General features: G+C 56.5%; 3 protein-coding genes across 7 annotated transcripts in view; 2 read left to right on the top strand and 1 right to left on the bottom strand.

Annotated features, from left to right (window-relative positions):
• The first annotated feature begins 587 nt into the window (after window positions 1-587).
• Window positions 588-14073, top strand: NEURL4 (neuralized E3 ubiquitin protein ligase 4). Its single transcript, XM_017850420.1, is given in 31 exon segments — window positions 588-616; window positions 618-644; window positions 646-865; window positions 2006-2450; window positions 2661-2726; window positions 2880-3178; window positions 3341-3452; window positions 3552-3640; window positions 4256-4328; window positions 4493-4757; window positions 4983-5164; window positions 5483-5568; window positions 5693-5855; window positions 5954-6152; window positions 6244-6320; window positions 6405-6483; window positions 6841-7010; window positions 7098-7229; window positions 7969-8114; window positions 8190-8417; window positions 8518-8616; window positions 8705-8866; window positions 9053-9217; window positions 10497-10655; window positions 11031-11210; window positions 11342-11429; window positions 11526-11633; window positions 11770-11914; window positions 12129-12241; window positions 12332-12497; window positions 13378-14073. Coding segments are annotated over 31 exon segments (4677 nt in total). The 3' UTR covers window positions 13583-14073.
• Window positions 14074-14141: 68 nt separating this feature from the next.
• On the top strand, window positions 14142-17314 carry GPS2 (G protein pathway suppressor 2). Of its 2 annotated transcripts, none has more exons than XM_017850422.1 (11): window positions 14142-14375; window positions 14867-15029; window positions 15390-15499; window positions 15584-15696; window positions 15828-15907; window positions 15999-16081; window positions 16264-16417; window positions 16511-16600; window positions 16690-16769; window positions 16857-16952; window positions 17137-17314. In XM_017850422.1, exons 2-11 carry the CDS (start codon window positions 14936-14938, stop codon window positions 17218-17220), a joined length of 984 nt encoding a protein of 327 aa, XP_017705911.1. In that variant the 5' UTR covers window positions 14142-14375; window positions 14867-14935; the 3' UTR covers window positions 17221-17314. The 2 variants fall into 2 exon arrangements, with proteins under 2 accessions (XP_017705911.1, XP_017705910.1); XM_017850421.1 differs by lacking the exon at window positions 14142-14375 and adding an exon at window positions 14540-14654.
• A 203-nt stretch (window positions 17315-17517) lies between these two features.
• The window catches only part of EIF5A (eukaryotic translation initiation factor 5A), a 6217-nt gene continuing 1313 nt past the window's right edge, over window positions 17518-22421 (bottom strand). For 2 of the 4 annotated variants that reach the window (XM_017850423.1, XM_017850424.1), the window contains exons 2-6: window positions 20519-20704; window positions 19189-19293; window positions 18837-18968; window positions 18347-18420; window positions 17518-18176 (exon numbers count right to left, since the gene is read on the bottom strand). In XM_017850423.1, coding sequence (XP_017705912.1) covers window positions 18358-18420; window positions 18837-18968; window positions 19189-19293; window positions 20519-20704 — 486 coding nt within the window. In that variant the 3' untranslated portion in view covers window positions 17518-18176; window positions 18347-18357. Of the gene's footprint in view, window positions 18177-18346; window positions 18421-18836; window positions 18969-19188; window positions 19294-20518; window positions 20705-21744; window positions 21993-22212; window positions 22377-22421 lie in introns of those variants that run through there. The other 2 variants (XM_017850425.1, XM_017850426.1) reach the window with 2 other exon arrangements.

Here is a 22421-nt window from a genome sequence, read left to right as displayed (position 1 = left end):
CAGCCAATCAGGAGAGGTGTGAGGCAAAGTGGAAGGATTGCGGCGCTGTCACAAGACACTTCGGTCTCAGTGGGGTGGCGGGCAGACTTTCACTTAGACTTTCACTACCGCTTCTCTAGGTCCTGCAGACTCGGCTCACGCTGCTTTGGAGCGTGCATCCCGAGGGGAGACAATTCCCCCCTCGTGCCGTAAAATGAGTGCTTCAAGGTGCCACCTCCCCCTAGCGAGGGCAGGGTGGTCGGTGCCGCTGTCGCAAAGCAGAAGTGTTTGGACTCCAGTACCCCACCGTCGTAAAGATGCCTGAGGTGGGCGTGTCTTCCTCCCACTGTCGCAAACGCTCCCTACCCAAGTCTTCGTCCCCCTCGGAGCCAGTCCATCACCTCGCTATGCCGTAAAGCGAGGCTCCCGACCCCGTCGTCCTTCTCACCGTGGTCGTCCCCAGCTCCTAGCACGGGCTGCTTCGTTGCCCGGCAGTGCCGTAAAGCATACCTGGCCTCAGTCCCTGGTCGTATCCCTCAGTGTCTGCCCGCCGCGGTTGCCGCGGTGCCGCCAAGCGCGGCTGTCGCGCTGTCCCGGTGTCAGCGGAGATGGCGGCGGGGTCGGGTGGGAGTGGGGCTCTGGGGAGGCCCCGGACCGGGGCCGGGCGGGGTGGGGACCCAGCGGGAGCGGCTCAGGACCGGGGTCCAACGGGGGTCTGGGCAGCGGCGGGGAGCTGCACCCGCGCACTGGGCGCTTGGTGAGCCTGTCGGCCTGTGGGCGTACAGCGCGGCGGCAGCAGCCGGGCCAGGAGTTTAACCACGGGCTGGTGTTGAGCCGAGAACCCTTGCGCGATGGACGCGTCTTCACCGTCCGCATCGACCGCAAGGTGCAGCGCTGGTACCGCGGAACCGAGATGTGGAGGGTGGTGGGAGGGGACTAGAGGGAGACGGGGTAGGACAGCCAGGGTAGTCCACATCGCTGGGCACCGAGAGGGAACAGAAAGACCATAGAGCACCGGGAGGCGGACAGGAAGACAGCATGAAGCAGAAACATTCAGTTTGAAGAAGACAGTAAGAGCTTGAGTGTTCTCAAGATCCACAACCAGGGAAGGGACTCGAGGGCTAACCCACTAAAATGGCGGGGAACAGACCTCCTGGTACAATTTCTTGAGCATGGAGGATGGAGAGATGTCAGAGATGTGATGACAAGTGAAGAAAGATACCAAGGAACGAACAACCCTAATCCCAGCTCTTTGGGAGTCCGAGGCGGGCGGATCACTGGAGTCAGGGGTTCGAGACCAGCCTGGCGAACGTGGTGAAATCCCGTCTTTACTAAAAATTAGCCAGGCATGGTGGCGCGCACCTGTAATCCCAGCCACTCTGGAGGCCAAGGCAGGAGAATGGCTTGAACCCGAGAGGCAGAGGTTGCAGTGAGCCGAGATCATGCCATTGCACTCCACCCTGGGCAACAGAGTGAGTGAGACTGTCTAAAAAAAAAAAAAACACTGAAGGACACACTTACAGGCTGTGCCAGAAAGATAGGTGAGGAGAAATAATCCAGGATGAGGGAGGTGTGTGTGATTCAGTGAAGAGGTCAGGCTTACAGAAAAAGAACTTGGGAGGAGGTTAAATCTGGGTAGAGCCTGATCCTTGGAGAGAATTAGGCCAGGGGAAGGGAATGAATGATACACAAGAGCAAGAGGTGTGGGTATAGGAAGTAGGTGAATTTGGATGGTTGGAGAGCCATAGAGGCTAGGGAAGTTAGAGGAGGCAGGAGACTGGAACCAAGGAATTCATGCTTGGCTTGGAAAGGAGTGGTATAGTAAACACTGAGTAGAGAGCAGAGTTGCTAAAGGAAAGCCCAAATAATTACCGAGACAGAGTCCAGAAAATCACTAGTCTGCATCTCTGGATTAGTGTTCCAAGAGACAGAAAGCCAGCTAGCTGTCTGAGAGGTGGGAAGATATGGTGGCCTGTGGAATGGAGGGTGGCCCATTCTAAGTCTCTGTCCAATACCCCTATCCCAGGTCAACTCCTGGAGTGGCTCCATTGAGATTGGGGTGACAGCGCTGGACCCCAGTGTTTTGGACTTTCCAAGCAGTGCCACGGGGCTGAAGGGGGGCTCGTGGGTAGTGTCGGGCTGCTCTGTGCTGAGAGATGGACGCTCTGTGTTGGAGGAGTATGGTCAGGACCTGGACCAGCTTGGCGAAGGGGACCGCGTGGGTGTGGAGCGCACAGTTGCTGGGGAGCTTCGGCTCTGGGTGAATGGGCGGGATTGTGGTGTGGCCGCCACAGGCCTGCCCCCTCGTGTCTGGGCCGTTGTGGACCTTTATGGCAAGTGCACTCAGATCACCGTGCTACCCCCTGAGCCAGGTTTCAGCCCCCCTACTCCCATCCCCACACCTCCCCTTGAGCCCTTGGCCTCCACTGAAGACTCTGCCTTGGCTGAACAGGGTACCTCTGCTGATGAAGGTGAGAACACGGCTAGTGGTGGTGGGGTGGGGACAGAATGGGGGAAATACAGTGACAAGACAGACTGGGTGTGGGCAGGGCCACCCTGATCCCCAAGTCTGTTGAATGGGAAAGCAGGAGCTAGAGGATGGGGGCGGGGGGGGTCTCCTGGCTATGAGCCCTGAAGCAGGGACTGAACCCTTATTCCCTCCCATCCCACCTGGTCCGCAGCCTTCATGGTGTCCCCAGCGCAGGCCCGGCCGGAGACGTTTCCTAACAGCCTTGAGTCGCATAATGGTGAGGGCTTTGGGGAGGCCCTGGGAAGGGGAGTGGGAAGTGAGGTGGACAAGGGAGGGCCCTCAGGAGAAGGGACAGGGAGAGAGGCACCTGGTCTGGGGGTATAGAGCCTCATCCCAACTTCCCATTCCTTCTTCCATCCTGCTGCTGTAGACTTTGCCAGCATGGAGCTGTCTGAGGTGGTGAGCAACACCATCCTGTCTGCCTACAATGGAGGGCTTCTGAATGTGAACCTGAGCTCCCCGCCAGCAGGGGAAGGCCTGGGGTCTAGCGGTGCTGCCACCTCGCCCATCCTCACTTCCAACGACGCTCTGCTCTTTCATGAAAAGTGCGGAACCCTCATCAAACTCAGCAACAATAATAAGACGGCTGAACGCCGGCGGCCCCTGGACGAATTCAACAATGGGGTTGTCATGACCAACCGCCCACTTCGGGACAATGAGATGTTTGAGGTGTGCAAAGTCCTGTGGTCTGGTTGGCGCCTTACCCCTGGGAGCTAAAGATAGGGCTCGATCATTGGTGCTAGGAGGGTGGGCCCTGGGGAAGAACCAAGGGCTGAAGGTCTCTTTCTGCATTTACATTCCCTGCTTCTCCCTTCTGTCCCTCAATGCCAGATCCGTATCGATAAGCTTGTTGATAAGTGGTCAGGCTCCATTGAGATTGGGGTCACCACCCACAACCCCAACAGTTTGGAGTACCCAGCCACCATGACCAACCTCCAGTCAGGTACCAGCCCTGGGCAGGGGCAGGGGCAGGGGTGCGGGCCTGGTATTGCTGAGGGGAAGGAAGCTCCGTACTTGAATCCGAGTGTCCACCATCACCCAGGCACCATCATGATGAGCGGCTGTGGGATCCTGACCAATGGCAAGGGCACCCGCCGGGAGTACTGCGAATTCAGTCTGGATGAGCTGCAGGTGAGGCTGGCGCACAGATCCTCGGGCCACTTTCCAGCAGAGCCACAGGTACTCTATGACCCTGCCAGGGCACCAAGCAGGGTCTCCTGTGTGACCTAGAGCCAGTCCCTGTATCTTCTACCTCAAGGTTCCTTCCGAGAAGGCAGAGTTGCCCAAGAGTTCAGCACTCAGAATTTTTTNTCTCGGCCTCCCAAAGTGCTGGGATTACAGGCTTGAGCCACCGCGCCCGGCCAACAGCACTCAGATTTTGGAGTTAGATGGTTGAATTCCTCTTACTGTTTTCCCATTTGTAGTGGCGAACCGAGGCAAGAAGCTTCTCCTCTTTCATTGCTCCCCCAGCCCCTGCGATCTCTAAAATGAGCCTACAAGTAGTACTTATTCCATAGGCTGAGACTTGTAGAAGCTGATGTCTGTGAGGTGGTTTAACTCAGTGCCTAACTCACGGGGAGCATTGAGGAAATGTAGAAATTGTCATGTCTGGAAAACAAGGACCCAGGACCTGTCCTCCAGGATGGTCTGAGACTCTGGCGAATACCTTCTGGAGTTGTTCCTATGTGGAGTGGGGTGCTGGGCAGGCCTCGGGACTCCTCTGAACTATTTTTCTTCTTTGAGTAGGAGGGTGACCACATTGGCCTCACAAGGAAGTCCAACTCTGCCCTGCACTTCTTCATTAATGGTATCGATCAGGGTAAGGGTCGCTCAGAGAGGGCCTCTGGGCTGGGGCTGTCGGTGGGGCTGGGACTGGGGGCTGTACTTCATCCTCCTGCTTCTCTTTGGTGCTTGGTCTCCGTGTTTGACTTCTCCCCTCATTCTCCCTGCCCACTCCCACACCCCTGTACCTTCCTGCAACAGGAGTGGCAACCCCCTTGACGCCCCCAGTGGTGTATGGCGTGGTGGACTTGTACGGGATGGCCGTGAAGGTGACCATCGTCCACAATAACAACCACAGTGACCGTCTCCGCCGCAACAACGCCATCCTGCGGGCGCTGTCCCCCGAGGGCGCTCTCCGCCGTGCTGCCCCTGCCGCTCAGGCAGAACCTGAGCGCCTGCTCTTCCACCCCAACTGTGGGCAGAAGGCAGCCATCACCCACGAGGGACGCACTGCCTTGAGGCCCCAGTATGGCCCATGGGGTGGGGAGAAGCCTGAAGAAGGAGTTCTAATGGGAGGGGGGCAGGGCACAGAAGTAGAAGGCAGAGGGAGCCTGGCGGGGGCAGCTTCCTGGAGGTTGAGGTTTAGTTCTTTGGCTTGGGGCTGTGAATGTTGGCAGGCATTGCTGGGCTAAGCCTTGGCACATTGAGAGCGTGTGTTGGGGATCTGACTGTCCACTTGCTGTCCCCTCAGTGCCACCGATGACTTCAATCATGGCGTGGTGCTGAGCAGCAGAGCCCTGCGGGATGGAGAGGTGTTCCAGGTGCGCATCGACAAGATGGTGGACAAATGGGCTGGCTCCATTGAAATTGGTGTCACCACCCACAACCCTGCCTACCTCCAGTTGCCCTCCACCATGACCAACTTGCGCTCTGGTGAGCTCCCAGGAAGGACAGGGCCAGGACAGGGTTTTGGGGGGAAGCTGTCCCCAAAGCCCTGGCAGTTGTTCTCCAGCTTCTTTTTCACTTGTCACTCTTGTGACCACTCATTCAGTGGCTAGAGAGTGCCCCGTGGGCAGGGCTGTGGCTGTCTTGGAAGCTGCAGAGTTTTCTTGTCCTGCTCAGGGAAGAAAGCTAGTCGTCAAAGAAAAGGCAAGATGGGCTGTGGGCTCAGGAGTTCTGTGGGGGCTGCTATGGAAAGGAGAGGAGCCCTTCATTTCCCTTCATGTCCTCTACTGCTCCTTGTCCTCCCAGGGACCTGGATGATGACTGGGAATGGGGTGATGCACAATGGGACGACCATCCTGGATGAATACGGGCACAACCTGGACCGCCTCAAGGTGGGAAAGTGGGTGCGCCGCCTGGCGGCCGCAGCGGGCATCACAAACACCACAGGGCTGATGTAGGACCAGCCCCGGCGGGAACTCTGCCTGACTCCTCACTCCAGCACCCCCTTCTTCCAAGGCAGGGGACACGGTGGGCGTGGTACGGCGGGAGGACGGGACTCTCCACTTCTTTGTCAATGGGATGACTCAGGGCCCTGCTGCCTGGAACGTGCCCCCGGGTGTCTATGCTGTCGTCGATCTCTATGGCCAGGCGGCCCAGGCCACCATTGTGGACGACGTGGGTGAGGGCCGGGCTAGGCTGGGGCCAGGGGTTAGGGTGGCCTTGGGAGGTCTGAGAGACACTTAGAGATCTAATGGGTGATGATGTCCACTTTTACAGAGGTGTCTCCAGTTCCTGAACCACTTCCTGAGGGGAATAACCAGGTGTCTCCAAGCTCTCCATCCTCAGGGGCGGGGGGCTCTGACCTGCGCTTCCACCAGCTGCACGGCAGTAACGCAGTCATCACCAATGGGGGCCGCACTGCCCTCCGCCACAACTGTCGCAGCGAGTTTAATGATGCCATCGTCATCTCCAACCGGTCAGTCTCTCAACTTTCATGTCCCCACCTTCCTCCTGCCCAGCCTCAGCCACCCAAGTAGAGCCTCTCTGATCACCAAACTCCCTGGCAGGGCCCTGCGGGATGGAGAGCTGTTTGAAATTGTCATTCAGAAGATGGTGGACCGCTGGTCAGGCTCCATTGAGGCTGGTGAGGGGCGTCTGTGTGTGTTGGGGGCCGTTGGATGTCTGTGCCTTGGGGGATCGGCCTTGACTTACCTCTGCCTCCTCCCAGGAGTGACTGCTATTCGGCCTGAAGACCTGGAATTCCCCAACACCATGACAGACATTGACTATGACACATGGATGCTGAGGTTGGGCTTCCTGCTTTGGGGGCCAGCTTAGGGCTGGGTGGAGCTGGCTGGGATCAGGGAAGCCAGGTTTTGGCCTGTGGTGGCTGTGGGCAGTGACAGACCTAGGGGATCTGCCTGTCCCCTCTCTGGGATTCTGGGAAGGCCTGCTCAGGCCCACAGGGGCTCAGTCCTCCATCTTAGGCAGTTCTTGCTTTTCCCTGAGAGGATCCCAGGGACAAAGGAGATAGGACTGGGCCTTACACTCAGATCAAGACCCCAGCCCAAGGCATTGGAAGGTTCTGACAGGCAGGGAGTGGGCGGGGGCCAGTGTGAATTTGAAGCTGGCAGGCTGACTCACCCCTTCTGCCATCCCCCCAGTGGTACAGCCATCATGCAAGACGGTAACACGATGCGCAACAATTACGGGTGTGACCTGGATGCGCTGGGCACAGGTGCACGCATTGGCATGATGCGAACTGCCAAGGGCGACCTGCACTATTTCATCAATGGCCAGGACCAAGGCGCTGCCTGCTCGGGCCTGCCTCCGGGTAAAGGTGACTATGTGGCTTTCAGCCTGCCACCCTCAGCCCAGACCACCTGGTTGTCAGGCTTCTGACCTTCCCTCTCCTCCCCAGAGGTGTATGCAGTAGTCGATCTCTATGGCCAGTGTGTCCAAGTGTCCATCACCAATGCCACCGGCCCCATGGACAACAGCCTGGCGACCAGCAACACTGCCACCGAGAAGTCCTTCCCACTGCACTCCCCAGGTGCGGCAGCAGGGCTGGGGCTGGATGGGCTGGGCTTGCCTGCTGTGCACCTGAGGAGTAGGGCTTCCAGGTTAGAGCAGCTGTGCAAAGACAGTTGGCTGGGGTAGCTGCTGGCTCAAGGGAAGGGACAGCACACGGTGGCAAGCAGCCAGTAAGGGGGAGGTTACACTTGGTACTTAGAGCCTGGACACTTCCCTGCCACCAAGGGGCCAGGACACCATAAACTGAGCATGCCAGGTTTGGAAATGAGTCTTGCTGTGGTGAAAAGAGGTATCAGGGCTGGGCGCAGTAGCTCATGCCTGTAATCCCAGCACTTTGGGAGGTCAAGGCGGGTGAATCGCTCGAGCACAAGAGTTTGAGACCAGCCTGGGAAACACGGCGAAACCCCGTCTGTACCAAAAATACAAAATTTAGGCAGTTGTGGTGGCGTGCATCTGTGGTCCCAGCTACTTGGGAGGCTGAGGTGGGAGGATCGCTGGATCCCAGGAAGTCGAGGCTGCAGTGAGCCATGATTGTGCCACTGCACTCCAGCCTGAGTGACAGAGCGAGACCGTGCCTCAAAAAAAAAAAAAAAAAAAAAAAAAACAATAAAGAGGTGTCAGGAGGCCCTGAGGAGTAATGGCAGATGGCAGATGTGGCGTTGGTGTCCCCATCTCGTTTCATCTGAAAGCTTTGCTCTGTTCCATCTGAAGCTTGCTGCCCCAATCCTACCCCTTCCTCTGGTGCCATCTTTTCACAGTGGCTGGCGTGGCTCACCGATTCCACAGTACTTGCGGCAAGAATGTCACTCTAGAGGAGGATGGCACGAGGGCAGTGCGTGCCGCTGGCTATGCTCATGGCCTTGTCTTCAGTACCAAGGAGCTGAGGGCTGAGGAAGTCTTTGAGGTAGGCGATGTGACAGAGGGGCTGGCTGCCAGGCCCGTCACGACAGGGCCAGCTCATCTTTTCTCTGTCTCATAGGTGAAAGTGGAAGAGCTAGATGAGAAGTGGGCAGGTTCCCTGCGGCTGGGACTGACCACACTAGCCCCGGGGGAGATGGGACCCGGAGCAGGTGGCAGTGGCCCAGGGCTGCCTCCTTCCCTGCCAGAGCTCCGGACGAAGACCACTTGGATGGTATCCAGCTGTGAAGTGAGGCGTGATGGGCAGCTCCAGAGGATGAACTATGGCCGGAACCTAGAGAGGCTGGGGGTGAAGTGGCTGGCTCCAGGGACAGGGGAGGGGTTGGGAGTGGCGCTGGCAGGGAGGGGTGGGCTGAGCATCATCTGTCCTTGTCCTACCTTGGTCCTAGGTGGGGAGCCGTGTGGGTGTTCGTCGGGGGGCAGATGACACGATGCACATCCTGGTGGATGGAGAGGATATGGGGCCTGCAGCCACTGGCATTGCCAAGGTAGACCTGAATGCTTCCTTGGATTCTGGGAGGATTGTTGAGGTCTTCCGCTGATCTCTGATGTTTCTGGGTCTTGTGTGCCTCCCAGAACGTGTGGGCTGTGTTGGATCTCTACGGGCCAGTCCGCAGTGTGTCGATTGTCAGTTCCACAAGGCTGGAGGAGTCAGAAGGCACCCAGCCTCCTTCCCCCAGTTCAGACACCGGCAGTGAGGGCGAGGAGGATGACGAGGGCGAGGAGCATGGCCTGGGAGTAAGGCTGCAGCATGGCCTGCTGTGCACATGGATGGGCAGTTGCTGGGCCATTGGATGCCAGGCCTTTTTTGGGTTCTCTGGTCGTTGGGTGGAGGCTCACACTCAGGGTCTGTGCAAACTCCAGTGGGGTGGGTCGGTCCTGGCATTGGCAACCCATGCAGCTTAGTCTCTTCCTCCACACCAGGGCCAGAATGAAGTGGGTATTATACCCACCACCCTCGAGTTCCTGGAGAACCATGGGAAGAATATCCTCTTGTCTAATGGGAACCGTACAGCCACACGGGTGGCCAGCTACAATCAGGGCATCGTTGTCATCAACCAGCCTCTGGTGCCCCAGCTGCTGGTCCAGGTGGGCTCTCCCTCCCTGTCCCCAGCTCCTCTCGCTCCACAGTGACCCATGACCAACCCTCCTGAAGAAAGGCCTTTATGGGTGGAGAAAAAGAAAGCAAGCCACTTGGATGAGCTTTCTGGGCTTTTATTCATAGCCTGTAATGGGGTTTGTCAGTCAGTTACCACGAAGTCCCTACCTGGCGATTAGTGAGGGAAGCAATAGGGACAGGCTGGAGGAGTCCAAGGGAAATGCCTGATCCTATATGTGGGAGCAGAGAGGGCTTTCCAGAAGAAGGTGCCTTTTTGCTACAAACGGAAAGATATATCAAAGTTAGCCAGATGAGCCCAGGTACGGTGGCTCACACCTGTAATCCCAGAACTTTTGGAGGCCAAAGCAGGTGGATCTCTTGAGTTCACGAGTTTGCGACCAGCCTGGGCAATATAGCGAAACTCTGTCTCTGCAAAAAAATACAAAAATTCGCCAGACATGGTGGCACGAGCCTGTAATCCCAGCTACTCAGGAGGCTGAGGTGGGAAGATCACTTGAACCTGGGAGGCAGAGGATACAGTGAGCCAAGATCGCGCCACCGCACTCTAGCCTGGGAGACAGAGCAAGATCTTGTCTCCAAAAAAAAAGAAAAAAGGCCGGGCGCAGTGGCTCAAGCCTGTAATCCCAGNAAAAAAAGAAAAGAAAAAAAAGAAAAAAAAAGCTAGCTAGATGAAGGAAGTCCTACGAATAAGAATCCTGACCGATCGTTACAGAGGCAACAGCAAGGTCACGGCTCAAACAGGGTTTTTTTTGGTTTTTTTTTTTTGAGATGGAGTTTTGCTCTTGTTGCCCAGGCTAGAGTGCAGTGGCACGACCTCGTCTCACTGCAACCTCCACCTTCCGGGTTCAAGCGATTCTCCTGCCTCAGCCTCCCGAGTAGCTGGGATTACAGGCATGTGCCACGATGCCTGGCTAATTTTGTATTTTTAGTAGAGACGGGGTTTTGCCATGGTGGTCAGGCTGGTCTCAAACTCCTGACCTCAGGTGATCCACCCGCCTCAGCCTCCCAAAGTGCTGGGATTACAGGTGTGGGCCACCGTGCTGGCTGATGGTTCTTCTTTTTAATTATTATTAGAAAAAAAAAAGGGAAAGAAACAACTGAATTTGCATTTTCTGGTCCTTCCATGCATAAGAAAAGGCAGCATCCCAGGCCACATTCTGGGAGATGCAGTATTCCCTCCCTGGCTGGGGTAGGGAGCCTGGTTCTTCCCAGGAGGCTGTGATTATGGAGTAGTTTCTTCTTTCCCAGGTGCGGATAGATTTCCTAAACCGACAGTGGACATCTTCCCTTGTTCTGGGAGTCATCACCTGCGCGCCTGAGAGGCTCAACTTCCCAGCTTCTGCCTGTGCCCTCAAACGGGCAGCCTGGCTGCTGCGGGGCCGTGGGGTCTTCCACAACGGTCTCAAGGTGAGTAGGAGCCACAGAGAAGGGGTGGGACCAGTCTTGTGTGTAGGGAAGGGCTGGCCAGAAGGGAGAAGTGGGCCCCTAGCCTTGGAGGTAGGACCACAGGTGTAAAAGGGGGACGGTAATGGGCAGGCAAGGATGAGTGGCATTGCCTGGTTAGTTTTAGGCCTGCTGCTTCCTGCGGTGTCCCTGCCATTGAGAATGTGCCAGTTTTGGGGAAGAGGAGGGGCTCTAGGTAACTGCAGTGGGAGGAGAGTCTCGGCAGCAGGCAAGCGTGGAGGCAAAGCCAAGGCACTGGCAGCAGGAAGCAGAGCAAAGGGCAGGACGGCTGCTGTGGTGGAGTGTGACCTCTGGAAGACAGCCGGTCTCTCCTCCCAGATCTGTGAGAAGTTTGGGCCGAATCTGGACACGTGCCCTGAAGGCACCATCGTGGGACTGCGGCTGGACAGCTCTGGGGGGCTGCATCTCCACGTTAATGGGGTGGACCAGGGGGTAGCTGTGCCAGATGTGCCCCAGCCCTGCCACGCGCTTGTGGACCTCTATGGGCAGTGTGAGCAGGTTAGTGGCAGTGGGGGCAGGGAGGAGGGGTGCCTAAGAGTCTGGGCGTCTAGGATGGGGAAGTTTCTGTTCCAGAATCAGCAGGCCCTGGGGTCTTACCAAGCTCTGTCTGACTACCCTCTCCCCTGCAGGTGACAATCGTGAACCCTGAGCCAGGGGCTGCCAGTGGGAAAAGTGCTGGAACCCAAGGGGACATGGAGAAAGCAGACATGGTGGACGGTGTGCCAGCCCAAAGGGACCCAGCTCCTGCCCCTACTCTCCTGCCCCTACCCTTCTAGCCTAACTCCTGTGACCTGTGCCCCTCTGCTCCCTCAGGTATCAAAGAGAGTGTGTGCTGGGGCCCACCACCGGCCGCTAGTCCTCTAAAGAGCTGCGAGTACCATGCCCTTTGCTCTCGCTTCCGAGAACTCCTGCTGCTTCCTGGTGAGTCCCAGTCCCCAGAACTGACTTCATCCCCAGGGCCAGGCCCAGAGCCGTGGAGAGCAGTTGAAGGGTGCCAGTGTGGCTGAGATCAAGGGTGGGAGCCACAGCACCAAGCCTGCTACTTACTGTCCCGCAGAAGATTATTTCATGCCTCCGCCAAAGCGAAGCCTGTGCTACTGTGAGTCTTGCCGGAAGCTGCGAGGAGACGAGGCCCACAGGCGCAGAGGGGAGCCTCCCCGGGAATACGCACTGCCCTTTGGCTGGTGCAGGTTCAACCTCAGGTACATACAGGCAGGGTCATGCCTTTCCCCTACTGTTTTCCCCCTGGAGAAATGGAGATCCCAAGAAGGTGCATGGAAGAAGTGATAGAACTTCCTGTCTAAGGAAAAGCCAGGAAGTGCCAGGAACTTCCTGCCTAAGGAAGAGCCTCGTGAAGCTCCTCCACTGGGGAGCCAGTGTCCTTCGTTCTATCTGCCCCGCTTGTCCACCTCCTAGAGTGAATCCCCGCCTGGAGGCTGGGACACTAACCAAGAAGTGGCACATGGCCTATCATGGGAGCAATGTTGCAGCTGTACGGAGAGTGCTGGACCGAGGGGAGCTGGGAGCAGGTACTGGGGAGCAGGCCCATGCAAGGTGGGCTGAGCCTGGGGGGCTGTGGAGGAATAAAAAGGGCTGTCTTGACCCAGTTCTTCTCCCAGGTACTGCTTCCATCCTGAGCTGCCGTCCTTTGAAGGGAGAGCCTGGGGTAGGGTTCGAGGAGCCTGGCGAGAACTGTGCACCTCCTCGGGAGGAGCAGCCCCCTCCTGTGCTGCTTTCCCCCTCCCTTCAATATGCTGGGGCCGAGACCCTGGCCTCCAAAGTGCAGTGAGTACTGGGAGGGGTGGGGAGAGATCTCCAGGAGCTCAGATGGAGAGGGCCCGAGTGCAGCCACCGGGGTCTTCATGATTTGCCCTCCCCTTTTCGCACCTCCTCTTGCTAGCTGCCAGTCTCCAACTCAGCCCTTTTTTCATTCATTGAACAAATACCACTTATATACTCTTCTAGTGGGCAAAAAAAGGAAACTTGCTCTTGCGGAACCTCTGCCTTTTCTCTGTATAATGTTCATACATAATAAGTATTTATTAGTTATTATGTATTTATTTATTTTTGAGACGGAGTCCTGCTCTGTCATCCAGGCTGGAGTGCAGTGGCATGATCTCAGCTCGCTGCAACGTCCACCTCCCGGGTTCAAGCGATTCTCCTGCCTCAGCCTCCTGAGTAGCTGGGACTACAGGCGTGTGCCACCAAGCCCGGCTAATTTTTCTATTTTTAGTAGAGATGGGGTTTTGCCACGTTGGCCAGGATGGTCTCGATCTCCTGACCTCGTGAGCCACCTGCCTCGGCCTCCCAAAGTGCTGGGATTACAGGCATGAGCCACTGCGCCTGGCCAGTATTTAGTATTTTTAAAGGTAGTAAGGACTGTGGAAACAAAGAGTGGGGCGAAGGACACAGCAATGTGGTTGGTGTGGGCATCGTAAGAAGGTGGGAGAGATTCGAGCAAAGGCTTGAAGAAGGAAGTGAAGGGTGTAGCTGAGCAGGCTTTGGGAGGAAGAGCGTTTCAGGTGGAAAGAGCAGCTAGAGTGAAGTTCCTCTAAGGTGGGAGTATTTCCTAGGCACAGCAAGGCTTGTGTGGTTGGAACAGACTTTGCAAGGGGGAGGTGATGGGGAGAGAGGCTTCACTCCCTTATTTTTTCCTGTTTGACAGATTCCGGGACCCCAAATCCCAGCGGACGCACCAGGCTCAGGTGGCGTTCCAGGTGTGTGTGCGCCCTGGCTCCTACACCCCGGGACCCCCTTCCGCTGCCCTTGGAGAACCTCCTGACCCTCACTTCAGTCCAGCCGAACTTGAGTGGGTCACTAAGGAGAAGGGGGCCACACTCCTCTATGCCCTGCTGGTACGGGTGGAATGAGGGGTGAGACACAAATACTACAAGCACAGTCGGGCCTCGGGCCCATGGACTCTGGCGACTGCCTCCACCTCATTCCCGTGACTCGTGGCATGCGCAGGTGCTGGAGCTTGGCAGCCGCGCAGGAGCATGTAGGCAGGCTCTCAGATGTAGGTGGCAAGTGGCACAGCTCCATGTCTGGAGGCCCAGCACTCCGTCTGATGGGAGGAGCCGTGGGAGCCCAGCTCCACGCCCTGGTACCCCTCTTCATGCACTGATTTGGGGAACATGACTCCCTTTTACTCCCCTTCCCCATATCACTTAATTTATTTCCGTTTTTGTTTCTGGTTACTGTGAATCCCAGAGGAGTCTCTCCCTGTGCCCACATGAAGCTGCTTTTTCCGGGGCCACCGGGCAGGAGTGGGGAAGGGTGGGCGCACTGAAGATGGGGGCCTCTGTACAGTTGTTACTGACTCTGATTTCTAAGGAGCCAATAAACACCGTCTCAGAGCCTCCGCCTCGGCCTCTCTCTCGCGCGCCCCTCTCCGGAGCCCGCGTCCCCTGGGGTGCCACCAGGTGGGCCCGCGAAATTAAAGAGAGCTGAGGATGCCAAGACCAGTGTACAGCCCTCGTCGCCCGCCTTCCCGGCTACGGGATTTGGACGCCGCGGGCACCCGTCGCAGCGCGCTTCCGCCTTCTCTCACCCAACCTGTGAGGTCGGCCGCAGCCGTGACTCCGGAAGAACTCGGCCGGGCCTCCGGATGTGACGCACGGGCCAGGGCGCGCCTTAGCTGCTGAGAAAGCGCAGAGAAGTCGGGTAGGGAGGGCTGGCGTCCGGGCTGGCTGGGCAGGGAGCGGCAGCACCGAGCAGGGGATCCCGGCGCCGCCCGCGCGCGCGGTGGAGCGGGGCTGCGGGCCCGGCCGGGTGGTGGGCTCCTGGGACACGTGACCGGGGNTCGCAGCGCGCTTCCGCCTTCTCTCACCCAACCTGTGAGGTCGGCCGCAGCCGTGACTCCGGAAGAACTCGGCCGGGCCTCCGGATGTGACGCACGGGCCAGGGCGCGCCTTAGCTGCTGAGAAAGCGCAGAGAAGTCGGGTAGGGAGGGCTGGCGTCCGGGCTGGCTGGGCAGGGAGCGGCAGCACCGAGCAGGGGATCCCGGCGCCGCCCGCGCGCGCGGTGGAGCGGGGCTGCGGGCCCGGCCGGGTGGTGGGCTCCTGGGACACGTGACCGGGGCGGCGAGCGGGCCGGGCGGACGGGCTTCCGCCTGGGCCGGGCGCGGCCCCCTCTGAGCGCCAGCCTCCCCGCAGGCGCCGTCTGAGGTCTGGCAGTCAGAGACAGAGCCGGGCGCCCACGGCCCGAGCGCCCACGGCAGCACCATGCCCGCACTCCTGGAGCGCCCCAAGCTTTCCAACGCCATGGCCAGGGCGCTGCACCGGCACATTATGATGGAGCGGGAGCGCAAGCGGCAGGGTGAGCCGGAGCCATAGCGGGGGGACACACGGCCCAGAATGGCTCCTGTACCTCAGAGTTGGCGTCAACCCAGCAGCCAACCAGTGCGCCAGCTGCCGAGCGCAGAGGAGGGAAGGAATAGCCCCGTTGTGGTGGGATTTAAGCGTCCTGGTCCACGCCCCAGAACCCTTGAGACGGGAAGGACCTTGGAGAGCACCTGATAAAGCCTCTCCGTTCCCTGTTGCAGCGATGGGGGAGCTTGTCCCCTCGAGGCAAAGAGCACACAGGCGTGTTGGGATGACCGGGTTTTGCTGGTCTTCAATCTAACGTTGGAATTGTTTTCACTACCCTGCCTCTTCTTCATTCTGCCTGATTCTCCAGAGGAAGAAGAGGTGGATAAGATGATGGAACAGAAGATGAAGGAAGAACAGGAGAGAAGGAAGAAAAAGGAGATGGAAGAGAGAATGTCACTAGAGGAGACCAAGGAACAAGTAAGCAGTCCCTTGAACTCTCCCAGCTTTGATTTCTTCCCTTGACTCTCCCTGCCTTCATCTTCTCTTCCCACTCCCTCCCAGATTCTGAAGTTGGAGGAGAAGCTTTTGGCCCTACAGGAAGAGAAGCATCAGCTTTTCCTGCAGCTCAAGAAAGTTTTACATGAGGAAGAAAAACGGAGGCGAAAGGAACAGAGGTGGGATCGGAGTGCTAAAAACTGAAATGGGGGCCAAGTGGAACTGGGATCAAGTAATAAAAGAACTAGTGTTTAATGGCGAAAGAGAAGGCATCTGTCCTTGGCTTTGACCTGCCTTCCTCTCACTCCAGTGACCTGACCACCCTGACATCAGCTGCATACCAGCAGAGCCTGACCGTCCACACAGGAACTCATCTCCTCAGCATGCAGGGTGAGGACTAAAGAGACCACCTGATGGAACCGGCCTTCTTACAGGTTGCAGCCTCCCATTTCAGCATCATGAAGCCCTTCTCCCTTTCTAGGGAGCCCTGGAGGACACAATCGCCCAGGCACCCTCATGGCAGCTGACAGAGCCAAACAAATGTTTGGACCCCAAGTGCTTACGGTGAGAGTAGGATTGGATGCCCAGCCCCTACTGCTTCCATCCATGCATCCTTGCCACCAGTATTCAAGTCACAAACGTATCAAGCACTTAAGTTTAGGGGGAAACGGGGCATATAGATAATACACAAGTCACTGGGTTTCAGCTTTCAAGTTTATAGGCAAGTTCTCATTCTCCCTCCTTAGACCCGGCACTACGTGGGCTCAGCAGCTGCTTTTGCGGGGACACCAGAGCATGGACAATTCCAAGGCAGTCCTGGTGGTGCCTATGGGACTGCTCAGCCCCCACCTCACTATGGACCCACGCAGCCAGCTTATAGTCCTAGTCAGCAGCTCAGAGGTGAGTAATAGGAGGGATGGGGCTTGGCCTTCCTCACCGTCAAAGGAGGAATGCCATTGAGTAAAAGGTTTTAATGGCTTTTTCCTTTCTCAGCTCCTTCAGCATTCCCTGCAGTGCAGTACCTATCTCAGCCACAGCCACAGCCCTATGCCGTGCACGGCCACTTTCAGCCCACTCAGACAGGTGATAACATCCCATGCAGGAGCTCTAGCTCTCTGGGTCCTCCCCTCCCTGTTTCTTTCTCATCTCACATGCCCCTCTTCCCCACGTAGGTTTCCTCCAGCCTGGTGGTGCCCTGTCCTTGCAAAAGCAGATGGAACATGCTAACCAGCAGACTGGCTTCTCCGACTCAGTGAGTATGGCACCTTGGGAGGTCAGGATTAGGGATATGTTAAGGGGAGCTTCAGTATGCCTCAGGCCCTGACTCTGTTCTCTGCAGTCCTCTCTGCGCCCCATGCACCCCCAGGCTCTGCATCCAGCCCCTGGACTCCTTGCTTCCCCACAGCTCCCTGTGCAGATGCAACCAGCAGGAAAGGTAAGAATGGTAATACAATTTACCTGTCAGAATCCCTACACTAGGGATCCAGAAAAGCAGGATTAGGTAGGACAGGTGGCCCACATCACCTGGTTTTTCTTCCTCTTTGGGGGTGGTTACCAGTAGGGTATTAAGTGGGAGAGTACGCCCAGTGACAAAGCCCTCTTTTCATCACCACTGCCAGTCGGGCTTTGCAGCTACCAGCCAACCTGGCCCTCGGCTCCCCTTCATCCAGCACAGCCAGAACCCGCGATTCTACCACAAGTGACCATCAGATTATATCTTCAACATCATGCCCCCCACCCCACTGTGGGTGAGGGTACCCCGTGTGTCCCAGGCCAATAAAATCTACCTGCCACTGACCCTGGCTGCTGCTGTTTGTGTTGCCTCCCACCCAACTGTCTGGAATAGGTCAAGGCTGCTTGGGGGGTGGGGGGATGACTGGCAGGTCCACAGCAAGTCAGCGATAGACAGCGGGTTCCAATGAACTCAGTGGCAGAGTTCAGTCTTTTTTGTGGTTTCCAAATATATCCATTTAATTCAAATAAGCAGCTGAGTTGGGGGCTTCATATTAAACTTGTAGTTTTATTCAGGTTTGATTTTAACAAATATGTCGGGGAGAGAGCCCGCAGGGAAGGGTAAAGCCCACGGGGGCAGGGCCCTCCCAGATGCCTGAGGAGGGGGCAGGTCCCCTCCCCTCTCCTCCTCTTCCCTCCCCATCTAAAGGGGTTTGGGGAGAGACACAGGCAGGGGAGGGGGCTGGTCCCCAGTCTGTTGGGGTGGTGCTCAGGGTAAAGGGCTATGGGCAACAGGGGACCAGACCAGGGATGAGTGGGGAGGGCACAAGGACCATTTGCCAGAATCCACCACTTTCTGATTCCAGATTGAATTAAAAAAAAAAAAAAAAAAAAAAAAAAAAAAAAAAAAAAAGACTAGACCACAAGCAGCACCCACCCCCTTCTCCCCCACCAGGGCTGTAGTGTGAGGGGAGAAGAGGAGGGCAGCTTCACCAAGGCCACAGCTTCGCTTGCTCCTGGCCAAGGGAGCTAGGTGAAGGGGAGGGGCTCCCCGACAGATTGAGGGTGAGGGGGTGGGGAAAACCAAAATAAAACATCAAATAAATGGTGTAGGAGGAGTCCAGCCTAGGACCAGGCCACAGCCAGGCCAGGCTGGGGGAGGGGGCCTCTGCAGGTTCAGAGGATCACTGCTGCCACCACCGCCACCCTAGGTAGGAGAGAGAAATTAGTAAGATAGGATAATATCTTCAACAGGAAGGATAGGGAGAACAGGGCCAGGCTAGGGGCACAAATTAAGCCTGGAACAATTAAGACTAGAGCAGATCTGCTGAGGACAACAAAATGTGAAGGGGACAGTGAGGGATTTGTCACACTCACCTGGGAGCCAGTTATTTTGCCATGGCCTTGATTGCAACAGCTGCCTCCTCTGTCATGGCAGACAGCACCGTGATCTGGAGGAGCAAGAGAGATAGACAGGAGATGTCTGAGCTCAGGAAGAAACGTACAGAACAAAGCTGAGCACAAAAGCAGGGAGAGGGCCAGGCGCGGTGGCTCACGCCTGTAATCCCAGCACTTTGGGAGGCCAAGGCGGACGGATCACGAGGTCAGAAAATCAAGACCATCCCGGCTAACACGGTGAGACCCCCCGTCTCTACTAAAAATACAAAAAATTAGCCGGGCGTGGTGGCGGGCGCCTGTAGTCCCAGCTACTCAGAAGGCTGAGGCAGGAGAATGGCGTAAACCCGGGAGGCAGAGCTTGCACTGAGTCGAGATCGAGCCACTGCACTCCAGCCTGGGCAATAGAGCAAGACTCCATCTCCAAAAGAAAAGAAAAGAAAAGAAAAGAAAAAGCAGGGAGGCACCATACCAGGATCTCTTCTCCACAGTCGTACTTCTGCTCAATCTCCTTGCCAAGGTCTCCCTCAGGGAGACGAAGGTCCTCTCGTACCTCCCCACTGTCCTGGAGCAGTGATAGGTACCCATCCTGGATGCCAATCAGCTGGGGGCAGACAGGGAAGGAAGCTGAAGGTAGTAGGCCCAGGGAGGCTGAGAGTAAAGGCTCTGATAGACAAACTGGAGTGATAGCAAACTAACACCAAATATCCTCTCCTGCCATTTCCTTCCTCTCCCAGCACAAGCTCTCCTGGTCAGTCCCTATCCCCCAACTTCTCCCTCCACCATAAACGGCTAACCCATCCTCATCCAAACCATCTACATACCTGGAAGTCATTCCTTTTGATGTTGGGGACATCCATGTTATGAGTTGACGGGCAGATATCTTCATATTTTTTCCCAGTGAAGATGTCAATGCCAACCAGGTGGACCTGTATGTGAGCATCACAGAGAGAAACCCAACCAAACTCTTAAGACGGAGGAAACAAAGGCTGCAAGTGACCTTGCCTGATGAGGGAAGTCAGACTACATTGTTGGGGCAAAGACTGGAGTATTGGAATTGAACCAGTCAACTCAAGAAACAGTAAAGCCTCTTAAAGAAAACAAAACAACAGAGGCTAAAAAACCACCGTTGAGATTGGGGTTGACAGCACAAGAGAAAACTGCATGGCAGGCTTAGAGAAGACGGTTACCTCGATAAAAGATAAGATGCTAGGAGTCTAGGGGAGTGGGAGGAGTCTGGGTAAAAGTTTGGAGGAGTTTTCTGGACACCAGGAGAAAGAGCTTAGAAATTGGGAAATAAGGAGGGTAGAAGGGGAAAGATAAGAAATAAGAAATGTGAAAGAGCTGAAGAGAAAAAAGGACTTGCAGGGAGATCAGAAATAACTATGTAGCTAGAAAATAAGGAAGCCAGAAGAGCACAGAGAAGGATACTAGGGAATAACCCAAGATCAGTGTCAAGTCAAAAGATGCAAAAACTGATTAAGGAAAAACACCACAAGAAACTCAACAAGAACGAACCACGTTGAAGTTCTAAAGAGACAGGAAAAATCTGAGGTGATGAGGGAAGTGCTAGCAAGAATGTTAAAACCCATGACAGCATGGAGGCTCAAGGAACCCAAGGAGAGTGGGATGGGGCAGGTAGGGGCAGTTTGATCCTGCATCAAGAGTTCCAAAGGGAAAGCTAGAACTGAGGAACGAAGCGGCAAGGTGATCTGAAAGCTCAGAATTAACGCAGGAGTCCCTCCAGGGGAAGGCCACATTCTGGTAGAACTGGAGAAACCCTGGGCAACGTGATGGAAACAACCAGCTACAATGGCTCAAGGGAAGAAAAAGTGAAAACCAAGAATAAGGAAGGAGCAACTGAATAGCTAGAGCATAAAGGCCTATGAATTGAAGTTAAGAGACTGGCACAAAGCTGGAGAAACGGAGGGACTACCAGATAATGATGGGGGGACAGAAGGGTAACCACAGAAGAGGCTGAAGACTGGGGAGCAGGTGTTGTCTGAATGGGTATGAAGGCTGAGTGCTAAACAAAAAGAATCAGACAGTAAAAGCAGAGTTAAAGGAAAGTCAGCACTGTTGGCAGCTTGCTGCTGGGAGCGCCAAGGATACTGGAGGCACGGGGAAGGCAAGATGTGGAGGTGAAATTCTAACCTTGGCGTGGCCGTGCTTGCCAGTCTTCGAAGTAGACATCTCGACGATCTTACATGGCCGGCCTTTGAGCACCACAAAGCCATTCTTACGTAATGCTGAGCACTGCATTGGGAAGGTGGCTGAGGCCCCTGCATCTCCTGTCTCGAAGTCCAAATCATCTGCCATTTTAAGAGGCTTCGATTCCAACTAGAGCCAAGAAGAGAACTGAAGTGAATAAGCATGGAGGTTAACAGGACCTCCAATCTATCCCATTTCTCTCTAGAAACATTTTCCCAACTCTGTATTCCATTACCCACCTAAAATAAAGTCAAAGTTCCTGAACTTAAAATACTGACTGGGCTCAAATATACTCAAGAACTGGTGTGTGTATGGGAGGGTGGAATAGCTGGTTTCTCCCGCATAAATCAAAGTTAGAGTGGTGGCTTGGGAAAGGAAGGCTCTAGGGAGCTGGAATGTCAAATCTCAGAGATGAGAAAAGGCCTACTTCCTGGGAGGGGGGAGGACTCAGGTGTTACTTGCCACTGAAACCAACCACCCCTCTTCCCCACACACAGCCAGGGCTATAATTAGGTGAGCAGCTATGATCCAGCAAAAGGGCAGGGCTAATGTGGGGGGGAGGGTGGAGACCGGAGGACAAGGCCCCACCCATCTGTTACACCACCCCCCCTCCATCCACACACAAACCAGTCACTGCTACAGGAAACCACAAGGCCTCTTTGGGGGATTCCCGCCTCGCCAACATGCACTTGCAACAAGCCAAGGGGGAGAAAGCAAAGTTGTTTCCGAAATGATCCCCCTGCCAAACACCTCGATCTTGGTTCCCAAAGAGAACCGAGGAACCCAGCCTCTCCTGGAAGGCCCTCCCACTTTTCCCAGGATGCATCTGTCCTGTCGGCTTTTCAGGCCGGGCCAGTACAGTCAGTAGAAAGTGGGAGAGGTGGGGGGTGGTGAATGACAATAAAATGAAAGCAAAAGGTTGGTAGTAGTGAGTAGTAGAAAATCATACTAGGCTAGTAGAGTTAAGGACTTCGAAACCGTGGAACTCCCAAACCAGTTACAACGGGAAGACAGTGATAAGGTGAAGAATGCCTATCACGGTGGGAAACTCATCTGCCGGAGACTTTAAGGCGCTGTCCGCCCGGGCCAACAGAAGAGTTGGGCTCCTGTCCAAACGCCCTCAGTTTCCCCATTTCTCCGGCCTCCCAGCTCGAAGGAGTGCCACTTACACCTGGCTGGCCGCCACACTTCACAGGAGGGTTTTGCAGGAAAGCTCCAGGGGCCCTTGAGGTTGGGAAGCGCTAACATATGCCTGCAGCATGCTCTCCGGGGTGATCAGGACGCGAGCCTCCGTCTTCTCCCACTTCTCAAAAGCCCCGGCCCCCTAGGACACCCCGCGAGGGCTAGCTCTCCCCGCGCTAGGGGCTGCCGGCTCCTGCAGACCATGTGGCCGTTCGGGGCTTCCGGTGGCCGGGACCTGGGGGGGAGGGGTCCCCGCGCTGCCATGCGGCCCCGGTCCACGCTCGGCCCTGCGGCCTGCGACCCCGAGGGCAGCCTCCCGTGGGGGGCACTTCCGGTGCCGCGGCCGCCCCCTCCTCAGAGACTGCGCCAGGCCGGAGCCACGCCGCCTCCCCTCCCCCCGGCCGTCCGCCAACCCCCCCCATCAGGCCCTCTCACCGAATAGCCCCCTCCCCCACCTCACGTGGCCGCGCTGCGCCGGGTCCTCAACGGCCCAGGTACCCTTGCCCCGATGGGCCGATCTGGCCCCTGGCCCTCGCCCCGGCGTGGCCGCCTGGCGGCCTCTCCCGCGTGGCTGCCTCGCGGCTCGCCGTCCCCCGCCCTGCGTCGCTCCAACGTCACCGGGCCAGCCCCAACCGTCACCCCGCGCGCCAACCGGGGCGCGCGC

This window comes from Rhinopithecus bieti, unplaced genomic scaffold, assembly GCF_001698545.2.
Source record: "Rhinopithecus bieti isolate Rb0 unplaced genomic scaffold, ASM169854v2 scaffold_32008, whole genome shotgun sequence".
Taxonomy (NCBI): Eukaryota; Metazoa; Chordata; class Mammalia; order Primates; family Cercopithecidae; genus Rhinopithecus; species Rhinopithecus bieti.
Note: the sequence above shows the minus strand (reverse complement) of the source record. Positions and strands in the feature narration are given on the sequence as shown.